The sequence below is a fragment of the Berghia stephanieae genome, chromosome 2 (assembly GCF_034508935.2).
Source record: "Berghia stephanieae isolate SIO BIC M18660-M18661 chromosome 2, UCSD_Bste_1.3, whole genome shotgun sequence".
NCBI lineage: Eukaryota > Metazoa > Mollusca > Gastropoda > Nudibranchia > Aeolidiidae > Berghia > Berghia stephanieae.
The window spans coordinates 22,271,332-22,297,809 of NC_088361.1; the positions used below are offsets into that span (position 1 = coordinate 22,271,332).

Below are 26,478 nucleotides of genomic sequence, written 5' to 3' on the forward strand. Positions count from 1 at the left end.
AATGCATGGGAGCCACGATCAGCAATTGAGAATTACAATTTCATTCTTGTCAACGGGACAAACTAAACTTTTGAATTAAATAAGTAGATAAGAAATCAGGAATAAGCCCTGCAGCTCATATCAATTCAAACGTATAGTTTTATAAATATCGTTCAGTTGAAAATGGTACTAATACTAATAGTTCTCCGAACATGTCACAAACCTTTTGTCAATTAAAAATTTCCCTATCAATGTTTTAACCCACTCTTTTAAATGAAAAAAATTATTAATATAATTAAAAATTAATTTATAAAAAAATATTTGCTGACAAAAAGTTTTGAAAAGTAAGAGACATCAAACATACGATATGACGATGATTTTAAAATAGATAGAAAATGAACAAAACCATTTAAAAATCATAAACTAATTAAACCGGAAAAAAAAACAAAATTACAAAAGCATCATCTCAGGGTAAAAATGGATGGGCAAACTAAGGTAATAAAAATAACCAAATATATTGACAGACAGACGGTATGGAGGGTGAAGGTCACTTACTGGTCAAGTTTTACTGCTTGGTTGAAATTCTTAAGATGCCGAATAGTTATACAAGAGTTAACTTTGACACGATTCAAATGAAGTGATGAGAATTGATATAATAATTCTTTTGTTCAATGGTGTGCTTCATGCAAAATAAATATGTTTATATAGATAGATATATATATATTTATGTACATACGGGGCAAAAGCATGAGAATATGTGGGCGAAACCATTTATATCATTGGTGAAATCTTTTAAAATTGATAGACTAAATGCTGTAGTCGATTTGCTTTGCTTGATTCATTTAGTGACTGATTGGTTGACTGACTGACTGTTAAATTCATGCATCTTTGAGATAAGAAAAGACCAGCCACCCTCCATGCCCAAAGCACACAAACCACAATAAACATGCCTGTTCACTAAGCTCAATGGGTGTAGTTTCGAGCGAGTTACGCAGTGACACATCTGCAAGCTGCTCAGTGACCTGAGAGACACGCTTTTTCAGCGTGCTCAAGCTGACCTTGGAAGAGGCGGTGACCTTGGGTGGGGCTGAACCCGATTTGTCCTTGACCCATACTGACTGGGATCTGCTAGCACTGGGACGAGGCGTGGCATTCATTGAGGCAACTATAGGTCTGAAGAAGAAAATATATAAAAGGAAAGTAGAAATTAAATTCATGGCAAACAGGCCTCATAGCTGTGACACACGTAGATCTCAATCCATCTGAAAAAATCAAGTGGGTGTTGACATGAAAAAACGTTTTAAAAACAACATTTAAAGCCTTAGTGTTATACCCTTAAACACAAAATAGTCTCTCTCCCGTCTATTCGGTTTTTAAGTGATGTATTTGTGTTTTTATTGTATTTGTTATTGGGTGAAGAATGGTTTCCAGCCTGAAATGTTTTGTGTTTGGTGTCATTTTCTCTTTGGAAGCTGTTAGATTCATTTCTGTTTATTGTTTTTTACATTCCAAGGCTTCTAACAGTTTAGCATCACTTTAGTCTAGAAGGGGCTATTACTCACGAAGAAAAAAAATGTCCCTAAGAGAAATTCTTAATATACTTTCACAATTCCAACAATAACATTTTACAATTAAAATCTTTTGTATCAATTTTCAGATAAAATAAATAAATAAATAAAATAAATAAAAATAAATAAACAAAAAATAAAGGAAATACGTCTCTGGATAACATTGTTCATCTTTCATAACAACAACTGTCTGTGTCTGTGAAAGAAGTTATTTATAGATACAGACACTGGAAAATTAAATACTGACAATATCAATGTTAGTATTGATCAAAGATAGATAGATATTGATGGTTGAATTTGGGGTCAGGACTGGGTGAATGAGGAAGGGGTAAAATATTATATCAAATAATAGGTATTCACAACAATTTTTTGATCATTCATTTGAAACAAGAAATAACAAATTGCATCATGGCATTATAAAAATATTGAAACTCAATTTTTCACTTATATCTTGTTTCAATGTGCAATTAATACGTCAGGTGGAGAAAAAGTGTTTCATTTTGTAATTGAATTTCCTAAAAGTTAAGACTGGATTAAACTGATAATTTACAAATATTTAAAAAATAAAATCACACATATTTTTTCCTCTCACTCACTTGTAATGTCTTGACTATTATTGAATAATAAGGTAGAGATTAAAATTAAATGTTAGTCTTTTTGTACTTTAACTCTGAGAAAATTGTGCTGCTTAGAATGGATACATTGGATCGGACATTTGGTATTTTAACAGCAGGAATTCGTTAGTTGGTGCCAGTCTAGAATAGAATACCATGGTGAAAAAGTTATGCAGTCAGTCAGTGAAAGGACATTAGTGGCTGAGCGAAGCAGTGTTCAGGGACCAAAACAGCATTGTGACACGACAACAAATGAACATTTTCTGTGCATTCAAGTGGAAAAAAATTGACCTTTTAAACTCTTCTGTGACGAAATAGGAAACGACTGGAGATGAGAACAAATGAATATTGGCCTAAAAATGTTGTCAAAAATGCATAGAAAGTCAAAAGAGTCAAAAGAAAGATTTGCTGATTCTTAAATGCTGAGCAAGAGAAATTTCCCATTGTCAATGCCAAAGTAAGTACATAAGCATGCAGGCTTCGTCATATGTTCAAAGCTATAGACTAGAGAGAACTGAAAAATGTCTACGTTGACATTGAAGAAGTTGTTGGAATTTCTTTTTTAGGCCACAAAAACTGTGTACATGTTGGGTCCATTGAAGGTTGTTTAGAGTGGAAGTTATTTTTATTTATTTTTAAGGGTTTTACGGCGCTTGCAACACATTAAGGTCATATCAGCGCCAGTAAAATGGAAGAAAATGGGATAGTAAAAAGTTCTAGAATTACAATAAAGCATCCAAGAAAAGGGAAGACAAAGGGGAATTGGTTTAAATAAGAAACAGGTGTAGATTCCAAAAGCACTCTATCAAAGTACTTAGTTTGAGATCACTAAAAGTCTCATCCAGACACAAGCACGGGTTCCCGCTAAGAGGAACACACTCAAATGTTTTACAAATCATATATAATATAAAGAAAGAATAATACAGTGCATAACAGAGAGATGATTTACAATGAAAAAAATATCATCTCCCAAAACTAACTATACATTCGGCTGTTTCCCTCTCAGCCAGGGCATCTGGCCAGGACCAGGAAAAAAACAAGTAATCTCATTCCAAGACAAAGACAGAAAGCATGCTGGAAAACAGATATAAGGGGATAGAAGACACAGTATGTACCCCCCTGCCCACTATGGGAGGTCAGGAACTTAGAGTGGAAGACACAGAATTTTTCGCCAATAGATTACAACAACCAGTATATCGTTGGCACAACCATGTTGACAGAGACGCTGTCTATGTGAACAAAATAAAGGTAGCATTGATTAGCTGAGACCCTAAGCATTAATTTGATGTGTAATTTTTTATTTGTAGAATTATTTCTTTAGAAATTATGAAAGAGATGGCAAGACTTTTCAGTCAACCCTCTTATATGCAAAGGAGTTTTGATTTCAACACGGTACAAGTTAATGAGCAGTGCTACAAAACCCATAATTAGACGATGGCTAGATGCTAAATTTGATTTCGTCAAAAACAAATAAGGAGTATTAACTGCAATTTCAAATCCCAGATTGAAAGATTGTACATAGATTTGAACCTAACAAACATGATTCATCCTTCCTATTCTTTGCCATGGCGTTTTTTTCCCTTGCAACAACTTTAAATCACCATACATAATAGGGTGACCTATTCGTGACAACAAAAGACAACAGACTAAGAAAACTATGAAAGCCTTTGTCAATATAGATTAGATACCAATGCAGTCATTATGTTTAGTTTAAAGGCTTCAAAGAAAATATGAAATGTATCTCAAATGTTCTGGGTACAAAACCTACTACTGTCTAAAATAATCAAAAAATCGAATACCATCTATAGTTCAACAATCTTCTAAACTAACTTCTAACAACAGCCATGAGAGAACAACCAGTGCAAGACTGACACCAATAACTGACGCTAAAATGTTGGAGAAGCAAGCAGAGGAAAATACAAAATTTCAAATTGACAGTTTTTATTGGATATCAAAAACTCGTCTCGAGACAGCATTTCATGAAACAATGGTGACAAGTGTTTTTATTTCTATTCAAAATTAAAACAGCTTTAGAATTTTTGTAGCAAAAGATTCAATTTGAAAATTTCTCAATTTTTAAAATTTTCTCCCTTTGTCATACGTGACTAAATCTCTGAAACTAGGATACTTGAAAATTCACACTGTATTTAACAAAGAAAAGATTGCATTTTGCTGACACACACACACACACACACACACACACATACACACACACACACACACACATACACACACACACAAACACACACACAATGATGTTAGACCATCACAGATGAAATTGATTGGGGGAAAAAATTTAATTGTAATGATTTGTGAATATTATCAAAATAATCTATTGCTTTTTGCTTTGCTTTGTTATGTTTTTTTTTTGTGTGTTTTTTTTTCAAAAGATTAAAGCCTCCTCATGCGCAATTTAATATGAATAAATCTTAATATATTAAAAGAAATATAATACTGTTAGCATCTGTTTTTAATAACCTACAAACATCGTTTTAAGCTGGAAAGAAAGTCAAATTTCAAAACACTCAAGCTTCATATGAGTATCCTTTGGTGGTGGTGGGGGGGGGGGGGGTTACAAATAGAATTTGAGAAAAATTGAAACATCTGGCACTCTGCTTATAACAATTAACAACAACAACAACAGCATTCCAGCCTATCGTAAGGGGTTTCTGGATGGGTCACAGTTCCTCCTATCTGCAGAACAGTAGATGTTATAATAAGATCCTTGTCAACATGCTATGAGTTAGATATGGATATACGATACCACTATAACAGTCAACAATTCCCAGATAATTTGGATGATTTTGACTTTGGATATTCAATGTTATATGAAATGATTAAGTTTATATAAAAGATACCAAAAGCATATGTTATATTAAAGATAGGGAAAACACAGACTTTTACCCTAGTTCTAAATTTCAATGGCATTGTGACAAATAGACATGAATATTTCGCTATGTTTAAAACAACCATAAGGTGTTGGATTTTGTTTTCATGGATTAGATGATGAAATGATGAAAACAAAACCCACCAAAATATTCTTCTGTATGTTTATTTGACTTTTAACTTATCTTGAACTTGATAAATACGCACATTTAATTTATAAAGAAAGACTATTTATATACATATATATATACATATATATATATATATATATATATATATATATATATATATATATATATATATATATATATATATATATATATATATATATATATATATATATATATATATATTGATATTAATTCTCCAATATCTATTTAAAAAGCTGAGTATTATTTTGATCTCCAGTTTCTTCAGGAATAACTTGTCACTGTCTATTGTAAAACTCTTACTTATTTATAAATGAGAAAGTTTACAAAGGACCTGAAGCAATGTTAAAACTTGAATTTTTTCAAATAAAAAAAAGCAACACAAGTTAAGCAAAAAGGAAATTTGCTTTTAAAAAGCTCACATTAAAAGAAAACTTGAATAAATATAAAACCACGTCACAGATTTCAAATGAATTAAAATAACCAAAGCAAAAGTGAAGGTTAGCAAGATTTCTTTTAACACAACAATATGATTTTACACTAAGTTTTAAGGTTCTGTATCTGTAGTTTTGTAAAGAAGAATGTCATACATGTTCTGTCTACGTTTTCCTTTATTAGAAGACATGAAGCAGACCTGACATTAAAATAACAAGAAATGAAGGAAAGTGCCAGAAGACAACAGAGAATAAAAACTTCGCAGAGACGATTGGGGCTTGAACCCTCGACCTTACTGGTACGACAACTCCGCCTGGCCGGGAAGATTGTGACTCTACCAAATTGGGGTCGTGGATAGCTCATACGGTAGAGTCACGATCTTCCTGGCCAGACGGAGTTGTCGTACCAGAAAGGTCGCGGGTTCGAGCCCCCATCGCTGCGGCCAAGTTTTTATTCTCTGCTGTCTTATGGCACTTTCCTACTCACTTCATTTTTTGTTACTATCAACATAAGTACCTGCTCCACTCACTTTTCTGAATTAAAAATTCCTGACATTATAAAGATGATATCAATCAAAAGAATAATAATTTAAGATGAAATAATATTTCATGGGAAACTAAATTTTAAGTCACTAGTTATCTATCATTTGTACAATGAACCGTCATATCTTTAATGACTGTAAACAAATGGGGAGTTGGCACTGGTGTATGATTTGGATCTGAAATGTACTTTCTGATATTAAAAAAAAAGGTTAAGTTTCTATCCCGAGTTAAAGAAGGCTGATCTTTTCTTGTATATTTCTATCTGGTTTACCTGACACTGACACTGTGTCACAGACTGCCTTTCAGAATTCTTTTAGTCAATACTAATGTTACGGTTCAAATTGAGAAGGCCAGATTGGATGAAAATCAAGGAGGAAAACAAAGGCATGAGAGACAGTTAAAACAGCCACTATATTCCTGTCTGGCTATACGAGACCAAAGCTGTCCTGAGTAGTGCGGGGCGGTCCTTGGCAAGCTTAAGGACCACGGTCCTACGGTCCTTGGGAAATGAAGACCGCAAGGACCGGTCTCTAAGAGACCGGTCCGTTCATTCTTGAACCGTTAAAGACCGCTACACGATGAAAACCGTGGCCTACAGGAGTAAAACACACGGAGTAGTCACACTCATTTCAAATTGTAACCTAATTAGAGAAGAGGGGTGATGCCTTCTTTATTTGCTCACCGTACTTCATTGTTACTTCGATAATTTAATAAAATTTGAAATTTATCCCCATTAACGGAGATAATGGCATCGCCCAAGGCGTTGATCGAGTTGTTCGTGGCGTTGATACACACACGCAACTCCTACCCCCCCCCCCCCCCCCCCCCCCCCCCCCACACACACATTAGAGGGCAGCGAGCATTGAAGAGTAAGAGAGAGACGTGAAGTTATAATAAGAGGGGGTGGATGAGGTGATAAGAGGGGTCGATGGTGACTTTTCGCCAGATCTAACAAACTCAGCTACCCATTCATTGCTGAGTAGACAGGGATTCAGAAAAAAATCGACTGCACCCGGGATCGATCTCTGGCCCTTTGCGTATAAAGAGAGTGCTCTATCAACTGAGCTATCGGGGTCCCCAAATATTCTATTGGACCTTTTAAAAATACAGACGTTATAACTGGTTTTTTTGGACGGAAGAAACTAATGAAACTCATATTACTTGATTAGTTAAAACACCAAACGAAATTTTAATATTATTGTATTATTTTAAATGACAACAATGCGATAGAAAGGAGTGGCGACAAGAGATGGACAAAAGAAAACAAAAAATCAGACTTGCAACTTGCTAGGTTCGACACACACACACACACACACACACACACACACACATCTTTAGTAGTCACATACATTTCAAACAATAACCCATTAGAGAAGAGGGGTCATGCCTTCATCATAGATCATTGTCATTGCGATCATTATGGTGTAGTAAATTTTGAAATTTACCCCGTATAATGGAATCGTCCAAGGCGTGTGCCTCCTGTTCCCCCATCTCACACACGAAAGGGCGGTTTGCGGAGTGGAGGGAGGTGGTCGTCTGCCTCTATGGTCGTCTGTGTCGTTTAGTGTATGGCAAAGGGGGGTGGGTGCGATTAATTAAGTGGGATGGGTGGTGATTGGTGGAAGATAGGCAAAGGACCGAGGCAACGAATCGCTGGGGAAGTAGTATGGCGCGAGACCGTTGAAAGGTGATAAGAAGTGAGGACCGCCGGCGGTCTTCCTCTTTGGGACTGGACCACGGTTCACAGCTAAAAGACCGTGGGACCGGTCCTCGGTCCGGTCCTCAGCGCAGCACTAGTCCTGAGAGGTAAAAATCAGCAAGCCGGAGTGAAAGTAAATAGTGCACGCACAGTCATACTCCCAAGAAATTCTTACAACACGGAATAAAAGATTATTTTGATGCATCTGTTTCAATATGCACTTAATGTGTTATTGATATTTGGATTTTGAAAAGGATTAGACATAAACTTTGGCCAGTAATATTAAAAAGAATGATCAGCAATAATGTCTCTTTTTTACTCTAGTAATTTGTCTTCACATATATCAATCAGCTTCCTTGTTTTGCATTGCATTTGGTTTGTTAAAGTCTCACTCAATGTGTGTTAAATTAGAACTAAGATTATACACCAGCGCAAAGAAAGAGAAGGTAGAAAATAAGGCCAAAATTCACTTTTGTATATATATATATGCATGAGGCAAAGTCCCAGGTTTGAGAGTTTTTACCGAGATGAGGGTCATTTAAATCGATTGATATTTTAAGGACAAGTTTTCTGGCTAAATTTAAAAATCCATATTTATACAGAGCACGGCAGTTCCCTGGTTAAGGGCCAGCATTAATGCATAGAGGAAGAAGTCCTATAATATATCAAGCAAAGCTTTAAAACAAAACAAAACACACACTAGCAACTTTATAACTTTGAGCGTAGAAAACTATGTGAGAAAATCATCAATATTAAGTCTAAGAGGTTCAGAAATTTTATAAAACGCAACAATCAAGCATAATTTTTAACATTTTTTTGTTTAAATTGAATATCTGAGTAGCTTTTACTATCGATGTTCTATTTCAATTTTATGGCTGTGTCTATGTCCATGAACAGGACTGTAAACGAATTATCAGGACAGAGAGTTGTAATAGATTTACTGGAGTTTACATGAATGTGTTGGATAGTTTACAAAGAAAAACGTGACAACAATCAAACTCACAATGATAAACAACACAAAACAAATCCTTTTTAATGTGTAAGGCAAGAAAACGAACTTGGGACAACTCAAACATTGAAAAGTAAAAATGTTTTTTTTTTACACAGATTTAATCAAATGTAAGTTATCTTTTATTACTATTATGGAAGAAGACTTAAACATTTTCCAATTCTCAACAGCTTATTTCATATTTCCAAATTCCCTCATTCAGTACTATATATGTGTATTATATATATATATATATATATATATATATATATATATATATATATATATATATATATATATATATTGATAAAAACGAATATGTGAGTATATACATATTGACCACATTTAAAATCACACCACGAGTGATCTAGCAAGGCAAAACCCATCGGATATCACGCAATACATGAGATATGAGCAAATAAAGGTGAAAAATCATTATCTGCATCGCTTTTAGCATCCATCCAACTACAATCTCAAGGAAGAATTTTACAATTTGCTCTATTAACGTGAAATAGCTTCGAAATTGACCTCTGTAGAAGACCTCAATTCAGTGCTGAGAACCAAAATGTTTACCAAACCCCAACAAATTACACATCATTCTTTTTTTTTTCATTGTTTGCTCTTTGGAATGCAAGTCAGTGTGCATGAATACAAGCTACCACCATAAAACAATTGCTGGGTTCGAGCCTTGTTCGACGAATAGTTGAATCCTTGGAATAGGCTCTTTACTCACATTCTCTTACCGTACTCAGGTGTAAAATGAGTACCTGGCCGTTAACAGCGTTGTCTATATCTGGAAAATTGTAATATCGCCTAACAGGCGTCATGTCTCGTTCTATATGTTATGTGTTGCTGTTGGACAAAGAACCCCTGTAAAGTGCTTTGAGCACATTTAGTGGATATTGCACTATATAAAAACTCAAGTTTTTCTTATTTAATGTCAATACACGATAGCTGTTTTAAGTTATGTCCAGTGTAATTTTACTCGTGTCGTATAAGACGTGCTTATCAATCAACCCATAGTCCTAAATAATCAAATTTTACATTATTTCAATGAATATTCATTAAAAGACAAACAGTTTTCTAATTATTAAAATCAATTTTGAAATGTTAACGAGGTTCTGACAAGTATGACTTATTCTAATGGTGAAAAACGACGAAAGATCCAGTGGTGCGATTTCAAATCTGGTCGGAATATAATATACACACACACACACATTTTGTTTTGATTATAATTTTCAATGCATTCTAGTCAAGGAAGAAAGGCCTTACTCCATGCACGTTTACTCTCCATGAATAGATGTAGAAATGGAGAAATATTAGATTGACATTTCATATCATAAAAGGAGTATCTCCCTGACCCCAACGCTTGTATCTTTTACAAATTCGATAAACAAAGAAAATCAAACAATAACAAATCTTACAAACACTTATTCGTGAGTATGTCAAAGGGTAGCAATAAAACCAACATATATATTCTAGATATGATAAAAAGCATAGCCCTCACCCCAAAAACTTGATAATATAGGACATGATTGAGTTCAAGCCATTCTAACAAACTCCAATATTTACTCCTGCAAGCTGATCGCAATGCCAAACAAGTTGTGCTTTTATAAAAGTTTGAAATTATTTCATATATACTTGGGAGAGAGAGAGAGAGAGAGAGAGAGAGAGAGAGAGAGAGAGAGAGAGAGAGAGAGAGAGAAAGAAAGAGAGAGAGAGAGTCAGAGAGAGAGAGATAGATAGAGAGAGAGAGAGAGAGAGAGAGAGAGATAAAGAGAGAGAGAGAGAGAGAGAGATAAAGAGAGAGAGAGAGAGAGAGAGAGAGAGAGAGAGAGAGAGAGAGAGAGAGAGAGAGAGTTCTATGACAATTGGATGAAGGGTGTTATCTACGTTTTACAAAGATAAAAAAGCAATTGCATTACAGAAGTGTACATCAACAACCAACTCTACTATGGAACTGACTTTGGTTAACTAACTATCATTGAGATTGCGTTTGAGAAAATCTTGTTGATTAGAAAACTATTATCTACTTTATAATAAAATGGTCATTCTGAATGTATTTCAGCAACTTCTAATTATATCTGCTTTCCACACACTAGATATGGATGCCAGTTGGTTTTAAAAAATTAGGCTAAAATAATTAAATCCAGGACATGGATGAGAACTAGAATAACAAACAGTGGGTTTTACAAGAGCCATCCGTTCTGACAACACAGACACAGACGTGGACATGGATACAACAAGAAAAAGGTAAAGGAAACATCAATATAATTGGCCACATAAATACCTGAGGGATTTATTCAGTCGCACACTGTTGGAATGAGAGGTTAAGCAACAAGGTTTAAGAAAATTAAAGGAAAGAAAAACTAGAGGTGTTATTTAAAAAAACAAAAATTGTCTAAAAGAAAGTTAAGTTCAGTGTAAAATCTAAATATTGAAATGAGTTCTCTAACATTAAAAAAATATAAAATAAAATTAACTTCGAGAAACTAACAATTGTAAATATTATTGATTTCTTTCTAATCTATCGTAAAGCCCCCCCCCCCCCCCCCCCCCCCCCAAACCTAATCCCAGACAAAAATCTAAAACATTGTTTCCTATCCCTGCCATAATGCAGCAGTCGTAGCTATTTGACCCCCCCCCCCCAATAAAAAAAAAAACAAAAAACAACAAACAAACCGAAAAAAAAAATATAAAAGAATAAAAGATGTAACTGAACGTAAACTTCAGTACAGTCAATAAACACAAACGATGTGGACATTTCAGATTTCCCCAGTATCAGTGTTGTGAATAAATGATGAATTTAATATGACATTGGACGAGGTGTTTGATACGATATAAAATGGAAGTCAAGATGAATCTTTACTATTATTATTATTTTTACCATTCCTATTATTTAACACACAATAACTGGTATTATTATTTTAAAAACTCATTGCTTTTCTACACTGTTGGTAAAAGGGGAATCCAAAACGTCCACATCGTGTCTCTTTTTTGAATAAATCCCGAATTAAATACTGAACTTCAGCATTGTATTCTTTATAGCATCCCTGAAAATGAAAAAACTCACTCAGCAATGTTCACACTGTTGACAGACACGTCACTGACACGATATGAGTTGGAGGAAGAGGGGAGGGACTGGTTTCGACGTAATGTAGCGTTTATGAACCCTTTGTCAGCAACCTGAAAATTAAATTAAGCGTTATAAGGTATCGTTCCCATGTTATTCATTTGAACTCTTTATAAAGAGTTTGTTTTTTTCAAAAAAGTATCTTTTGAACATACACACACACACACACACACGCAAACATATTGCAATCCATTATGATAGTAGGGTCCGTATAAGGTAGCAAAGACTATGAAAAATGTTTTTTTCTCTTTTTGAGGAAAATTTTTGTCTGAAATCAAAGCCCTATCTCCACTGAGTAAAAATGTTTTTGAATTTTGAAAATCCATTCATAAATAAAAAAGTTATGCAGTTTCAAAGGTGTCATTTATTTGGATGACTCACAAAGAGAAAAAAATACCGAAAATATGGGACGCTTTTTCTGCGTTTTATTCTGGTTTGTGGCTGTATCTCGCTTAATACGTGGAATTAGATGTTAAGGCACGCTTTTTCTGCGTTTTATTCTGGTTTTTGGCTGTATCTCGCTTAATACGTGGAATAAGATGTTAAAACTTGGCAATTTTATGGCAAAATTATCAGAAAATATGATGAATACATCAGAAGAGTTCTAACTTGTATAGTTTTGGAGCTGTATGGCTAGGGTCAACTATAATTTTGTTTTAAAATATACATAATTTGGAACTTTTCCGAAGTGTAATTTTGTGTCTACAACCCATACAAATGACACGAAAAATGCCTGCTAAATTATTATCAACCAGTCCAGTGAGACCATGGCTTAAGTTATTTCTAGTATTTATTTGAGAGAGAGAGAGAGAGAGAGAGAGAGAGAGAGAGAGAGAGAGAGAGAGAGAGAGAGAGAGAGAGAGAGAGAGAGAGAGAGAGAGAGAGAGAGAATCTATTATCCATATGACATAACAATGAAACAATGCCTTAATTAAAAAAAGCACGCGAGGATTTGTGTCGTCAGTCACCGCGAACAAGTTGCCAGATGGCCACGTGTGTGGCCAAATATATAATTTTGTTTCTTTTATTAAATTTTATTCATCTATTTTTGTCTCAGTGACATTTATCCTAGTCTATTCAATTTTCTGTTTGTTAAAATTTAGTTCATATTAAGTGGGTCAGTCTTAATAGTGAAAGCCATATGATTTTCTATTTAGCCACTTTTGAAGTCGAATTTGGTCAGATTATAGTCTAGCCACCTGGCAGCCTTGCCGCGCTCACGTCATTTTCGTGTCGTGCGATGAGGGAACAAAATGGCCGTCTCCATATTTTCACTCATTGAAATGCAAATTGGATTGATGTTTTGTGAGAATACGGGAAAAGTACTTATCATAATCCAATGAAATTTGAAAAATAAATAGAAGAAATGTGCATATATAACCTTGTGAGCGACAAAATCTCTCCTCTTTGTAGTTTTAGAAATATTGTACTCCAAAGAGTAAAAATCTATTTTTAACGGTCTTCTGGTAATCGTACGAGTTTTGTCGCTTGACATAATCTAAAATGACCTCTTTTCTAACTGTGTGCCAACTTTCAGTCAAATTCATCGATAAACAGCGTCGTAATTAATTTTTTAAAATAGCATGTACGGAACGGCTTCGTCCCATATTTTGTCGCGAATTTGGGCACTTCGTGAGCGAAAAAGAGGCCCAAAGATTTGTGCGGGATAGTCCTTGCTATATAAGGTCTGATGCTACAGACACAATTGTTATGATATGCGTTTTACAGCATCAGCTAATTTTGTCCACTACCTTATGTGTTTGGCCTAGCGTTCAAGTGGGGTTCACAACAGCTCAGTTGGTAGAGCACTCGCTTCACACGCGAAGGGACCAAGATCCATCCTGGGTAGAGTCGAGATTTTTTTTATGAACCCCCTGTCCACCCAGCAGTGAATGGGTAGCTGGGTCTCTTAGACCTGGTGGAAAGTATTTTGCGATAGACTATCATCCTATCCAAAGGTTAGCAAGCAATTGCTATTGTCCATTTCATGCCATAGAAACTGGGATAAACTCTGGCTCCTTCGGCCTAATGACTCTGAAGGACTACAAGCGTTCAAGTTCATCCATGAACAGGGAGCCCTCTGGACAGACTGAGCTTCCCTTGGTGAGAGCCATAATAGTACGCCTCACTGGACCACCAGGCTCCACATGAAGGATGAGCCCAAGATATCTTAAGCATCTCTTGTTTATTTGTGAGCATGAGGTAAAAAAGGGGGTCTGTTGAAGTCCAAGATCTCAATCACCCTTGTTGATTATACTTAGACCCCTGCTATTGAAGCCATTGGTTGTTTTGTGGATTGTTTCTTTAAGGTCCATGCTTCACAGGCATGCATAAAGGAGGAAAACACAACTGATTGATAGAGTCCGGTTTTCATTGATGTTGGTGTCTCGCCAAATGTGGTGGAGGTTGCTGAAAGGAGACTGGGCTACATTCATTCTATGTTTTATATCAGCTGCATCTTCTCCTTGGCTTTGGCAACAGTTGCCAAGATAAACGAAGGAGTGCACATTTTCTAGGTGATTGACAGTGACTTGCACATGCTGGCCCAGTTCTATTTTGCCTTTCTTTTGTTTTGCTTAACTTCATCAGCAAAGGAGCCTAAACGGGCTCTTGTAGTCTTTCTACCATCACAGCGGCATCCCTGGTGAACAGTGAGGCCTCTCTTTGTTAGAAAGTCATGTGAACAGTGATCATATATGCTGAACTAAATTAAACTCAAATACAGCTTAGAAAAAGTGGAAGTTGAATATTTCCAACATATCTTATTTACAACTTTACCATACTTTACTTTCTAATAATTAAAAAAATAGTTTGACAGATAAAATACATAACACCAGCCGGATCATTCCTGCTAACTTGATATCAACTGTAGTTCCAGTCCTCCATCGGCTAGCTAGCATTGCACCTCCTAACAGCCACTGCTTCCAAAGCCCAGAAATATAAACAGGAAATGGACCCAAGGCACCCCCTCCATGACCAAAACCCAAGGACAAGTAGACTGAAGTCGAGAAAGAGCTTCATGACGTAAGAAAGCATCAACCCTGCTCAGGTGGTCGCTGCTTTGAATAAGTAAGTAAGTAAGTAACAAATCCTATTACTAAAAATTGAAATCGACATCAAACCAACATTCTTCCCAAGTCAAATATGTTCAACTGTTTTCTTATTGAAATCCCATTTACCTTAATATCATATTCTTTTTCAATCATAGAACACATTTGTGTAAATCTCTGCTCCATGTGCGTGTGGAAAGGCTGCAAGGATTGTGGGGCTATGTTCTTGTGAACCATCAGACCATCCCTCAGTATTGTCACCTGGGAGAGGAGGAGGTGGAGTAATAATAATAATAATAATAATAATAACAATAATAATAATAATAATAATAATAATAATAATAATAATAATAATAATAATAATAATAATAATAATAATAATAACAATAATAATAATAACGATGTTGATGATGATGATGATGATGAAGATGATGATGATGATGATGAAGATGATGATGATGATGATATATTGTATAATGCTCAACCTAAGAATATTGTTGGATGATTGATGTTTATGAACAAATATTTTATTTATCGAAGAGGATAACGACAAATTAATTAGTAAGATAAAGATTTGAAAAAGTACGTATAACACATACACTCATAATCTCAGTTGCTTGACAGTGGAGACACTATTACTACTATGCCTTGAAAAGTGTGTTCCTGGGATCAATCCTTAAGATAAAGAAATAGGGGCAGTGTGACTCAGCAGTATGTTCTTTGCTTTGTACCCAAAAGGCACACATTTCGACTACCGGCCTCGCTGTATGACCTTGAGCGAGTCAAATCGCCTAGCTCATTTTGCGGCTCTGCACCGCGACTGACGCCTGGGTCATTCCAGTCTACCCTTGGAATAGACCCTAAAAACAAATCTATGAATAAATGGAATTTTATTCTATTTATTTATTTTTTCATTTATTTTATTTTTATTTTTATTGAAATTTTGTTCCTCCTCAAAACTCCATCAACTTACCTGCTCAATTGTCACCTCCTTTAATCTGTCTTGAAGCAACGTATCGTAATCGTCCCCAATGTAAAAATCCTGGAAGAAGAAATAATACAGTAAAACAGATTAGAGTTCTTTTAAAATGATAAAAATAAATTTAACCAAAATGAAATATAAATTTGCATCTCATTTTTTTCTAGCATTGAATTATGTACATGCACAGATTATACTGTATAACATTCATATATTATGAAAGCTTTGAATCCATGAAATAGAATATAACAAATGCAAGTAATGGCCTCCATAAAAAATATCCAATCTGACTTTCAGTTTCAAATAAAATAATATCCTGATTACAAAAAGTTGTAAAAAACAAAAAATCTTTATATTTGTTTTATAAATCTTAAGCGTGTAAAAAAAATATGGCTGAATTAGGGAAAATTAAACCCTGTTATCGACATACCTTATAATTGGCAATACCTCCCGATACATACCTTATAATTGGCAATGTCTCCCGATACATACCTTATAATTGGCAATGCCTCCCGATACATACCTTATAATTGGCAATGCCTCCCGATACATACCTATAATTGGCAATGTCTCCCGATACATACCTTATAATTGGCAATGCCTCCCGATACATACCTTATAATTGGCAATACCTCCCGATACATACCTTATAATTGGCAATTCCTCCCGATACATACCTTATAATTGGCAATGCCTCCCAATACATACCTTATAATTGGCAATGCCTCCCGATACATACCTTATAATTGGCAATGCCTCCCGATACATACCTTATAATTGGCAATGCCTCCCGATACAGCTGGGTCCACAACCCCATTCAGTTCCATAGCAAGAGGATCTACTCGTAAGGAGTCGTCTTGTTTGTATTGCTCGATAAGAATCAACATTTTCTTGTTTTTCTCTTCCATAGTTTCTATGGCATTCTCTATGGGACTCACTTGGAACTGAAACGAATTTTAAGAAATGCACAATTCAAAATGGTTTCCGAGGAAGTTTTTGAAAACACAGAAGGTAAAACTGTTTATTACTAGCAGCAATAGATAATATCGTTTTAACTAAAGTTATAGAAGATCCCACTAAAAGAATGCCTGCATTCCACAACGTCAGGAAATATTGGGGTTCCTCAAATCACCTCTTAACAGGACATGGTAGAACTGCATTAAATATGTTCAGATGGAAACTTGGGAACAGTGATGCCTGACGAAAATGTCAGGGAGCTCCAGAGACCAGCAATCACATTGTCCTCCACTGCCCAGTAACGAGAACAGTAGGTAGCTATGAAAAAGTTCTTAGGGCGGAGAAAGACTTTAGATGCTGGGTTGACGAAATAAATTTGGAAGTGTAGCTATACGTTGCTGCTGCTGCTACTACTACTACTACTACTACTATTACTACTACTACTACTACTACTACTACTACTACGGATGAATAGAACAGCTGGAAGAATGAACTCACCATGTTGACGTCAATGACAGGGTACCAGCCCACTATGCCAGGGAATGGCTGGGAAGTCTTCATATTGGTGCGCTCCAACCACATTTTCTGTATACAATCAAGAAAGTGATAATTATGACAGCTCTGAGACAAAATCATCAGAAAAGCAAACATCAAAATTAATCCGACATAATTTATCAAACCCTTTGATTAAATTCAACTAAATAATTCATCCCCTAATATTGATTGTTACAATACAAATCAAACCTTAAAAAATCATGTTTGATGCAATATGTGTAAAATTCAGTGTTGAATCGCTTTACAGATACTAATCCACCACACTCAGTTATCAATGAGTACCTGGTAATAGGCAATTATCAAAACTGTAAGATTATCAGTACAAAAAGGACACTTTACAAGTGATTTGTGCGGTCTGATATGAACATTTTTATTCATAAATAAATCAAGCATTATAAAGTGCATTGAACATGGTCAACTTTTCGAAAGTAGTTAATATAAAAATGTAAAGTTATTCATGCAAATTAATTTTTTTATCCAAAAAGTTAAAAAATTGAACCCAGCTTACCGTCACATCATTGGCACTTTCCTCCGATCGCCTCGAGAAGGTAAAAGTTTGAACCTCGTTGACTTTGTAATATTTGAGGATGGCTTCACTGATGTCTCTGTTCTGGAAAGATTCCTTCAACTCCATGACTGGACTAACGGCATTGATTTGGAGGTCTGGTTGGGGGGGAGTGTCAAGGAAAGACAATCGGGTAAGTATGCGGCTATGTGGTCTAGTGGTAAGACACTCGCCTTTGAATTGGAAGGTCCAGGGTTTGTGTCCCGCTCAGGGTGGCACATATTGAGTCCTCGGAAAAGATTCTTCACGGCTATGTGGTCTTGTTGTATGACGCGCTTTTGGATCGGAAGGTCCTGGGTTCGAGCCTTGCTCGCGCATAGTTGAGTCCTCTGACCCCTTGTCAAGTGCTTTGAGCAAGTTTAGTGGATATTGCGCTATACAAAAGCTCTATTTTGCTCTATTTCACTCACATTCTCTCACTGCACTCAGGTGTAAATGAGTACCTGTCCGTTACCAGCGTTGTCTCTGTCCAAAAACAGTGTAATATCGCATAACAGTCGCCATGTCTCGTCCTACATGTTACATGGTGCTGTTGGCAAGGTACTCCTTGTAAAGCACTTTAAAAACGTTTAGTGGATACTGAATTTTAAGCATGTATAGTGGATATTGTGCTATATAAAAAGCTCAAGGTAGTTGATGCTGCTTCAAGTGTGGGTTCAAGGTAAGAGAGATAAATCAATTAATGTTATCTCCTATCTGATTTAATGGAAATACTCTCAAACCAACGTAAAATATTGTCCATTTCAACAATAATAAATCAAGCCTTTTTTTTTTAAATGAGAAGCTTTTTAGTAGAATGATTTTATTTGTATTTTTAACATGTATTATTTTGTTTTTTTTCCTTGTTGCAATTCATTTTAGAATCAATTTTAATCTGTAAATAACGTACATCACTGATTGTGCACCTAGAGCTGTTTTTATGAAATTGAGTGTGTTACAAATTATTTATTAAATAAAAATTAAATTAAAAATAAAATTCCTTTTATTCATCCCACAGGGAAACTTTGTCTCTGGTGTCTGTTCCAAGGGAAGACGGGAATAACCCAGGTGTCAGCCGCAGTGCAGCGCCACAAATTGAGCTAGGGTGAGGTGACTTGCTCAAGGCCACACAGCGCAGCGGCGGGTGATCGAATTTGGCACATTTCGGGTATGAAGCAAAGATCGTACCGCTGAGCTACGCTGCCCTAAAAGCACCAAAATATTCACCTTTTTAAAAAAAAATCAGATATCTCATTTTGAATAGAACCATCTAGATATCATTGTTTATCAAAATCAAAATATTTGAAAGGATACATTGCTTATTGGATTCCAAAATTTCTTGGTCAGGGCTGTCTAATTTTTTCATTAACTGAAAATAGAAATGGAAAAAAAAAATCCTGTTAAGGAATGTAGGTAACACATAAGCACAAAATACCTTATCCCTATATATAATTATAATTCTGTGCGATTAAAAAAAAAACATTTAAAGAAAAACAACAATACCAATAACAATTTACAAAAACAAACCAAAAAAAAAAACAACATAAAATAAAACATAACAAAAAAAAAAAAAATTGATGCAAGTGGAATCAAAATTACTGGCAAAATGTCCCTATGACGAAGACGGCAAAACGTCTCTATGACTAAGACGGCAAAATGTCCCTATGACTAAGACGGCAAAATGTCCCTATGACTAAGACGGCAAAATGTCCCTATGACTAAGACGGCAAAACGTCTCTATGACTAAGACGGCAAAACGTCTATGACTAAGACGGCAAAATGTCTCTATGACTAAGACGGCAAAATGTCCCTATGACTAAGACGGCAAAATGTCCCTATGACTAAGACGGCTAAATGTCCCTATGACTAAGACAGCAAAATGTCCCTATGACTAAGACGGCAAAATGTCCCTATGACTAAGACGGCAAAATGTCCCTATGACTAAGACGGCAAAATGTCCCTATGACTAAGATGGCAAAATGTCCCTATGACTAAGACGGCAAAATGTCCCTATGACTAAGACGGCAAAATGTCCCTATGACTAAGACGGCAAAATGTCCCTATGACTAAGACGGCAAAATGTCCCTATGACTAAGACGGCAAAATGTCCCTATGACTAAGACGGCAAAATGTCCCTATGACTAAGACGGCAAAATGTCCCTATGACTAAGATGGCAAAATGTCCCTATGACTAAGACGGCAAAATGTCCCTATGACTAAGACGGCAAAATGTCCCTATGACTAAGACGGCAAAATGTCCCTATGACTAAGACGGCAAAATGTCCCTATGACTAAGACAGCAAAATGTCCCTATGACTAAGACAATTCATTGCATAATATCAAAAAGTATTTACCACAGAATTTGGGAACAGAGTCTGCATGCGAGCGTTGAAGTCAGCCAGTCTTTCGTACTCTTTGCCTCTGTAAATAAACACTTTGTTCTGAAAAAGATTTTTAAAAATGTATAAAAAACTTTTTATCTGAATGTTATAATAATTGCTACCACTTTTGTCTGTTTGTGAATAGAAGTAAAAGATGATAAAAAATAAATTTTCTTCTCTATCTCATCTAAACACAACATCATAACTCATCTATACCTTCACCACAAAACAAGAACAATATTCAATGAAAGTTAATAAAAGAAAAAAATGTAAATGTCATATTTAATGAGAAATGATTAATAGAGAAACCAAATTCATCTTGTATTAAAAATAATATTGAAAGTGTTGTACTCTAACATATTGTTAGGATTTATCTTTTTTAAAGAGAAACAAAAAAATGCAATTTTCTTTTTTTAAATTTTCACTATGGGACATATTTTTTTCTAATGTGTTTAATCGCACAGCCGTTAGTGATGTTTGTCTTTTCATATAAATGGAAGACCTTAGAATAACATTTATCTTTCCTTAGTAAAAAAATGATGTGTTAGAATTTGTAGTTACACATTTACAGCACAACAGCCAGCGTAGCGGGATTTGCAAGTAATGCAGTGATTTTCCATAATCCACCCAACAAGACAGACAACTTGACTGGAGATCACAACACGGTAACTGACGTTTTTTTAAAGAAGACAGTATGTGCTATTTGGTAACATTGCATAAATGGTGTTTTTTAAAAAACACTGGCAGTGTGAGGTTATGTGGTCTTGTGATATGACACTCGCTTTCGAATCGGAAGGTCCTGGGTTCGAGCCTCGCTCGGCGCATAGTTGAGTCCTTGGAAAAGGCTCTTTACTCACATTCTCTCACCGTACTCAGGTGTAAAATGAGTACCAGGCAGTTAACAGCATTGTCTCTGTCCGAAAAAATTATAATATCGCCTTACAGGCATCATGTCTTGTCCTAAATGTTAAATGTTGCTGTTGGACAGGGACCCCTTGTAAAGCACTTTGAGCATGTTCAGTGGATATTGCGCTATATAAAAACTAAAAAAAAACAAAAAAAACGGCAGAGTACTCACCTGCAAGAAAGAGGGAAAGCCTTGGCCAAAATATCCAACTCTGAAATATTCTGGTTCTGGTCGCATTGACCTCATCACACTGTCATAAAGGTCAGCTTGCCTTCTCTGAGAGACAAAACAGGTAAAGAAACTGGATTAAACACAAGAAGAGTGAACTGGTGAAATTATACAGTGTATTAATGGATAGATGTGTAAAAATGAGATTGTAAATTGTACATTACCCCTGACATCAATGTTGACACATTTGTGCTCTATAGTGTAACAATTTACTGTCGTAAATACTTTATTTTCATTACTTCAAAAAAAACCCCCCAACATTCAAAGAAATCCATCCAGCAACAGAAATCTACATTGTGTTGTTCCCTTATATTATACGAGTCGCATTTACTCCCTTTATCTTTCTCTCCATATCTGAAAGACTGTCTCTCCTGTAACAATTGTAAATAGAATACATTACATCTTATTGATATATATATATATATATATATATATATATATATATATATATATATATATATATATATATATATATATATATATATATATATATATATATATATTTATTTATCTATTTTTTTATTTTTTATTTTCTTTGTTGTTGTTGTTTTTTTTTTTGTTTTTTTTTGTTTTTTTTTTGGACTCTCTAGGATCACATGTCACATTAAAAAAACAAACCAAAGCCTTCAACTCACCAGACACTTGGCTAGTTTGTCGTAGTCAAACAATTCCTCTTTGTAAATACAACACAATTCCTCACACAGCTCTATGCCTTTCTCCCACATCTATAAAATCACAAATAGGAATACATAGAACGTTGTGATATCCATACTCAAATGAAGGGCAATAAAACCATAAGATAACAAAACGTGAAAGATGAACAATCAAAAAGTTATTCCAAACATCTGAGAGAGCATTAAATTCATAGGAGAGAGCATTGAATTTCGTTCACAAACTCAGCTGTCTTTTCTCGGCATATTAATATATTTCACAGAATTTTAAACATTATATTGTGGATTACAATCTATAAGTAAAGGGCTTCATACAGAAGAAGCAAATGAAATGGAGAAATTACTTATGACAGCTCTCTAGCTTTCAATCCTTTTTCCCCAATAGTTGGTAGAGCACCCGCTTCACATGCAAAGGGACTGAGACCAATCCTGGGTGCAGTCGAGATTTTTTCTGACCCCCCCCCCCCCCCCCCCCCATCCATCCAGCAGTGATTGGGTTGCTGGGTATGTTTGATCATGTGGAAAGTAATTTGCGATAGACTAGTGTCCTATCCAAAGGATAGCGAGCAATTGTTTTTGTCCATTTCACACTATAGAAGCCGAAATAAACTCCGGCTGCATGGGCCGAATGGCTCTGAGGACTACTTTTTTATCAATAATCATTTCTTATTCCATGTTTTTAATTGCCATCATTACTAAAACACTGATAACACAAATACCTTGCCAGATTCAAAGTATGAGATGATGTCTCCATACAGCTTCTCCTTGAGTTCTCTGTGAGTGTGAAGGTGAGGGTAAGTCTCATGAACTAACATTGGAGCAAGAGGCTCACTGGTCCACTGAAATGTCACAAAATGGTGGGAGAGTCGAATTAAAAGAAATGCATTGGAAACAGAGACTGCCTGACTGGTTCAGGAAAAAAAAACATTGAACACAACTCACACAATGCATGAGACAGCATCTTAACTCACTCAATCCTAAAGAATTTTGCTACTTTTCAAAATTGGAAAAAAAATGTATTAAAAATTGAGCATGAGCATAGAGATAGAGGTCTAGTTTTATTCAACAACGATTAACATGTAAAACTAAAGACATTAGTTTTGATACTACGCCTAAATTTTTTCTCAGAAAAATGTAATAAATAGGCATGAAGCAAAAGTAACCCCGGTAAACTACGGATATAGTCGGTGTTAGGGTTGAGTGAGTTAAAACTTCACATATCACTCTTGTACTCTGTCAAGGGATAGCGTGGCTCAGCAGTACTGTCTTTGCTAGTCCCAGAAAGGTACCGAGTTTGATCACCTGCCACTGCGATGTGTGGCCTTGAACAAATCACCTTGTTCTAGCTCAATTTGCGGCGCTGCATAGCGGCTGATGCCTGGGTTTTTCCAGTCTTCCCTTGGAATAGACCCTAGAGACAAATTTCCTCTATGAGATGAATAAAGGGAATTTTAAAAAATTTATTTTTTTATATACACTTCTTTTCAAATTTAGAAGAAAAAAAACCCATCCCACCCCACTGATTGTTCACAAGGGTGTTATAAACATGTTGTAATGTTTGTGACATCGAGTTTATGACTAAAAAAAGGTGTTAGAGGAAAATTCATCCAAATTTATAGTCTGCACTGAAAATGCCTCGTAAAATATATCTAAATCACTACGATAAAAACTATGCAGTGGACCTCAAATACAACAGGCATGACTCAAAGTCTAAGGTCTCATTGAATTCAATGTGTCCATACTAATGTTGAAAAGAATGATAAAACGGATCTTATTTTCCTCATTGATTCTGAACAAAAAAAAAAATTGAGCTTTTATATTGCGCAATATCCACTAAACGTGCTCAAAGCGCTTAACAAGGGGTCCCTGGCCAACAGCAACACATAACATGTAGGATGAGACATGACGCCTGTCAGGCAATATTACAAATTTTTGGGACAGAGACAACGCTGTTAACGGCCAGGTACTCATTTTACACCTGAGTACGGTGAGAAAATGTGAGTAAAGAGCCTTCTCCAAGGACTCAACTATGCGCCGAGCGAGGCTCGAACCCAGGACCTTCCGATCCGACAGCGAGTGTCATACCACTAGACCAAATAGCCGCACATAGCCAAACTTGTTGTACCATATATCTACATGGTATTTGTAAGGCACTGAAAGGATTCTTTAAGGCTGGAATGGTATCAATAAGACTAAACTGAAAGAATGTATGAACCTCAGATTGTTCTCTGTATTTTGATTTCTTGACTTTCTTGATAACAAAAATGTTGCTGCTTGAAGCTCGAAGAAATAAATAACAATAGAGAATGAAATGTAAGCTTCAATTTATTCAACAAAGACAAATAATGTGACAGAGTATCATCCGTCTTCATTGATGAAGAATGTTTCAATAAAGATGCGAGAAGATAGATTGAAATGGTTCGGTCATATTAAGAGATGAGAGAGGGAGTATCTGAGAGAGAAAGTATTGGATATACAATTAGTGGGAAAGAGAAAAAAGGGACGTCCAAAAACTAGGTGGATGGATAGGGTAAAGGACGATATGAAAGAAATGGGCCTGGCGGAAGATGATGCTACCAATGCATGGAGATGTGGCACCTGCAAAATGTGGGATAAGCTGAAAGAAGAAGTTGATTAAATTGAAGCTTCCATTGTGATTTATGACTAGGAATTGTCTGAGACCAAACCATTTTGTTGTTTGTTATGTTTCTATTTAAGGCCTTCAGATATTTTTATCCTTTCTGATGTTTTAATATCAATTTATTCTTTATTCTATTGTCATACCTGTAGGAGACTGGCATAAAGCATCAATGTGTAGGCAGCTTCTGTGAAATTGTCACAAGAATGGTGAAGCTCACACAGTTTTTTAAGGTAGCGGATATACATTTCTTGTCTGTTGATGTCATGGTAAAAATCCTATGTGAGAAAAATGGAGAGAGAAAAATAATCATATACAAGATCTGCCCAGTAAATATTTCTAAAATGTGATGCAACTCAAAAGAAAAAACAATTCTGACAGGTAATATTCTCATAATTCTGAGGTTTTTACTGAAGCGTGACACAGTGGTAAAGACTTTGATTCCTCCTGCTATGCTGTGTGACCTTGAGAAAGTCACCTTGGCCTAGCTTACGTTTCTGAGACTTGATTACAGTATTCTCTTGAAATACTTACTACATACTCTTACATACCTTAATGATAATTCTAATTCTTTTTTATTTCATTTTTAATAAAGGCATTAATACATAATGCAATCTGACATCTATTACTTTCGGAAAAAACAAAATTAAAAAAAAAAAAACCCCAAAAATTCCAAAAAGAAACAAAACAAAGTAACTGATATGGTAGACTGCATCTGATCCTGACACATTTAAAGGTAAATGATACAGTATACGTAAAAGAAAGAAGAAAAAAAAAAACCCCAAAAAACCCCAGGTAACTTTCAGTAATCTGCCTCTCACATGCTATTCCATTCAAGAGAATACAATTAATAAAGGTAATGATGAGAGAGAGAATCAGCCACTTACTAATAAATTGACAATACAACTCATCCGATGTTCTTTGATTTCATCTTGGATAATTGTACGATAGACCAAGAGTCGCTCCAGGAGATTGTGCACCATATTGACAAAATTCACACCTTGTTCACACATCATGTCATTGACCTCACACAGATGACGTAAACTGTGAAATGAATAGGAAAAAGTTCAAATTCAAGTTAACGTTCAACGTCTTTATCTGCAAAAGTCGGATGACCCATCACTGCAGATTTTATACTATTATGTGGTGACTTTCTCCATTATTGTGTTATTGAGTTGAAAGATAAATGTTTGTTGTTGTTTGTTTGTTTGTTTGTTGCTTTAGGTCTCTTCCAACACAATTGAGGTTATATGAGAGACCGCTGAAACAAAAAAACAAGCAATCTAACAAAAATAGTACAAATGTAAATCAAAATCATAACCTAAAGATATCATAAGCTAAATTATAAATAACCAAGAACAAACAGGCAGAAGATTTACAGAAAAAAAAATATCCCCTGTCAAAAATACAATCACAAACCAAAGAAGCAGGATAGGCTAGTAAAGAGAAGAAGAAACGACATCACTATCGGATTGTACACCCAAGCGAACATCATAGGTATATGATTCAAGGGTGATGCTTCCATCCAACCACCCGCAAAGATAAATGTTTAATAGTTGACCAAATTTGTTGTTG

At 35.4% G+C, this 26,478-nt stretch overlaps 1 protein-coding gene across 20 annotated transcripts in view; it reads right to left on the reverse strand.

The window, feature by feature from the left end:
- LOC144964520 (dedicator of cytokinesis protein 1-like) overlaps nucleotides 1-26,478 on the reverse strand; it is a 98,221-nt gene that overhangs the window by 11,694 nt on the left and 60,049 nt on the right. For 7 of the 20 annotated variants that reach the window (XM_078898913.1, XM_078898917.1, XM_078898911.1 and 4 more), the window contains 15 exons: nucleotides 25,791-25,947; nucleotides 25,050-25,181; nucleotides 22,985-23,104; nucleotides 22,230-22,319; nucleotides 21,538-21,642; nucleotides 20,433-20,519; nucleotides 19,393-19,447; nucleotides 18,043-18,197; nucleotides 17,478-17,564; nucleotides 16,793-16,966; nucleotides 16,017-16,085; nucleotides 15,173-15,304; nucleotides 11,934-12,046; nucleotides 11,151-11,174; nucleotides 930-1,152 (listed from right to left, as the gene is read on the reverse strand). In XM_078898913.1, the coding sequence (XP_078755039.1) occupies nucleotides 930-1,152; nucleotides 11,151-11,174; nucleotides 11,934-12,046; nucleotides 15,173-15,304; nucleotides 16,017-16,085; nucleotides 16,793-16,966; nucleotides 17,478-17,564; nucleotides 18,043-18,197; nucleotides 19,393-19,447; nucleotides 20,433-20,519; nucleotides 21,538-21,642; nucleotides 22,230-22,319; nucleotides 22,985-23,104; nucleotides 25,050-25,181; nucleotides 25,791-25,947 (1,723 nt within the window). The remainder of the gene's footprint in view (nucleotides 1-929; nucleotides 1,153-11,150; nucleotides 11,175-11,933; nucleotides 12,047-15,172; nucleotides 15,305-16,016; nucleotides 16,086-16,792; nucleotides 16,967-17,477; nucleotides 17,565-18,042; nucleotides 18,198-19,392; nucleotides 19,448-20,432; nucleotides 20,520-21,537; nucleotides 21,643-22,229; nucleotides 22,320-22,984; nucleotides 23,105-25,049; nucleotides 25,182-25,790; nucleotides 25,948-26,478) is intronic. The other 13 variants (XM_078898926.1, XM_078898923.1, XM_078898915.1 and 10 more) reach the window with 3 other exon arrangements.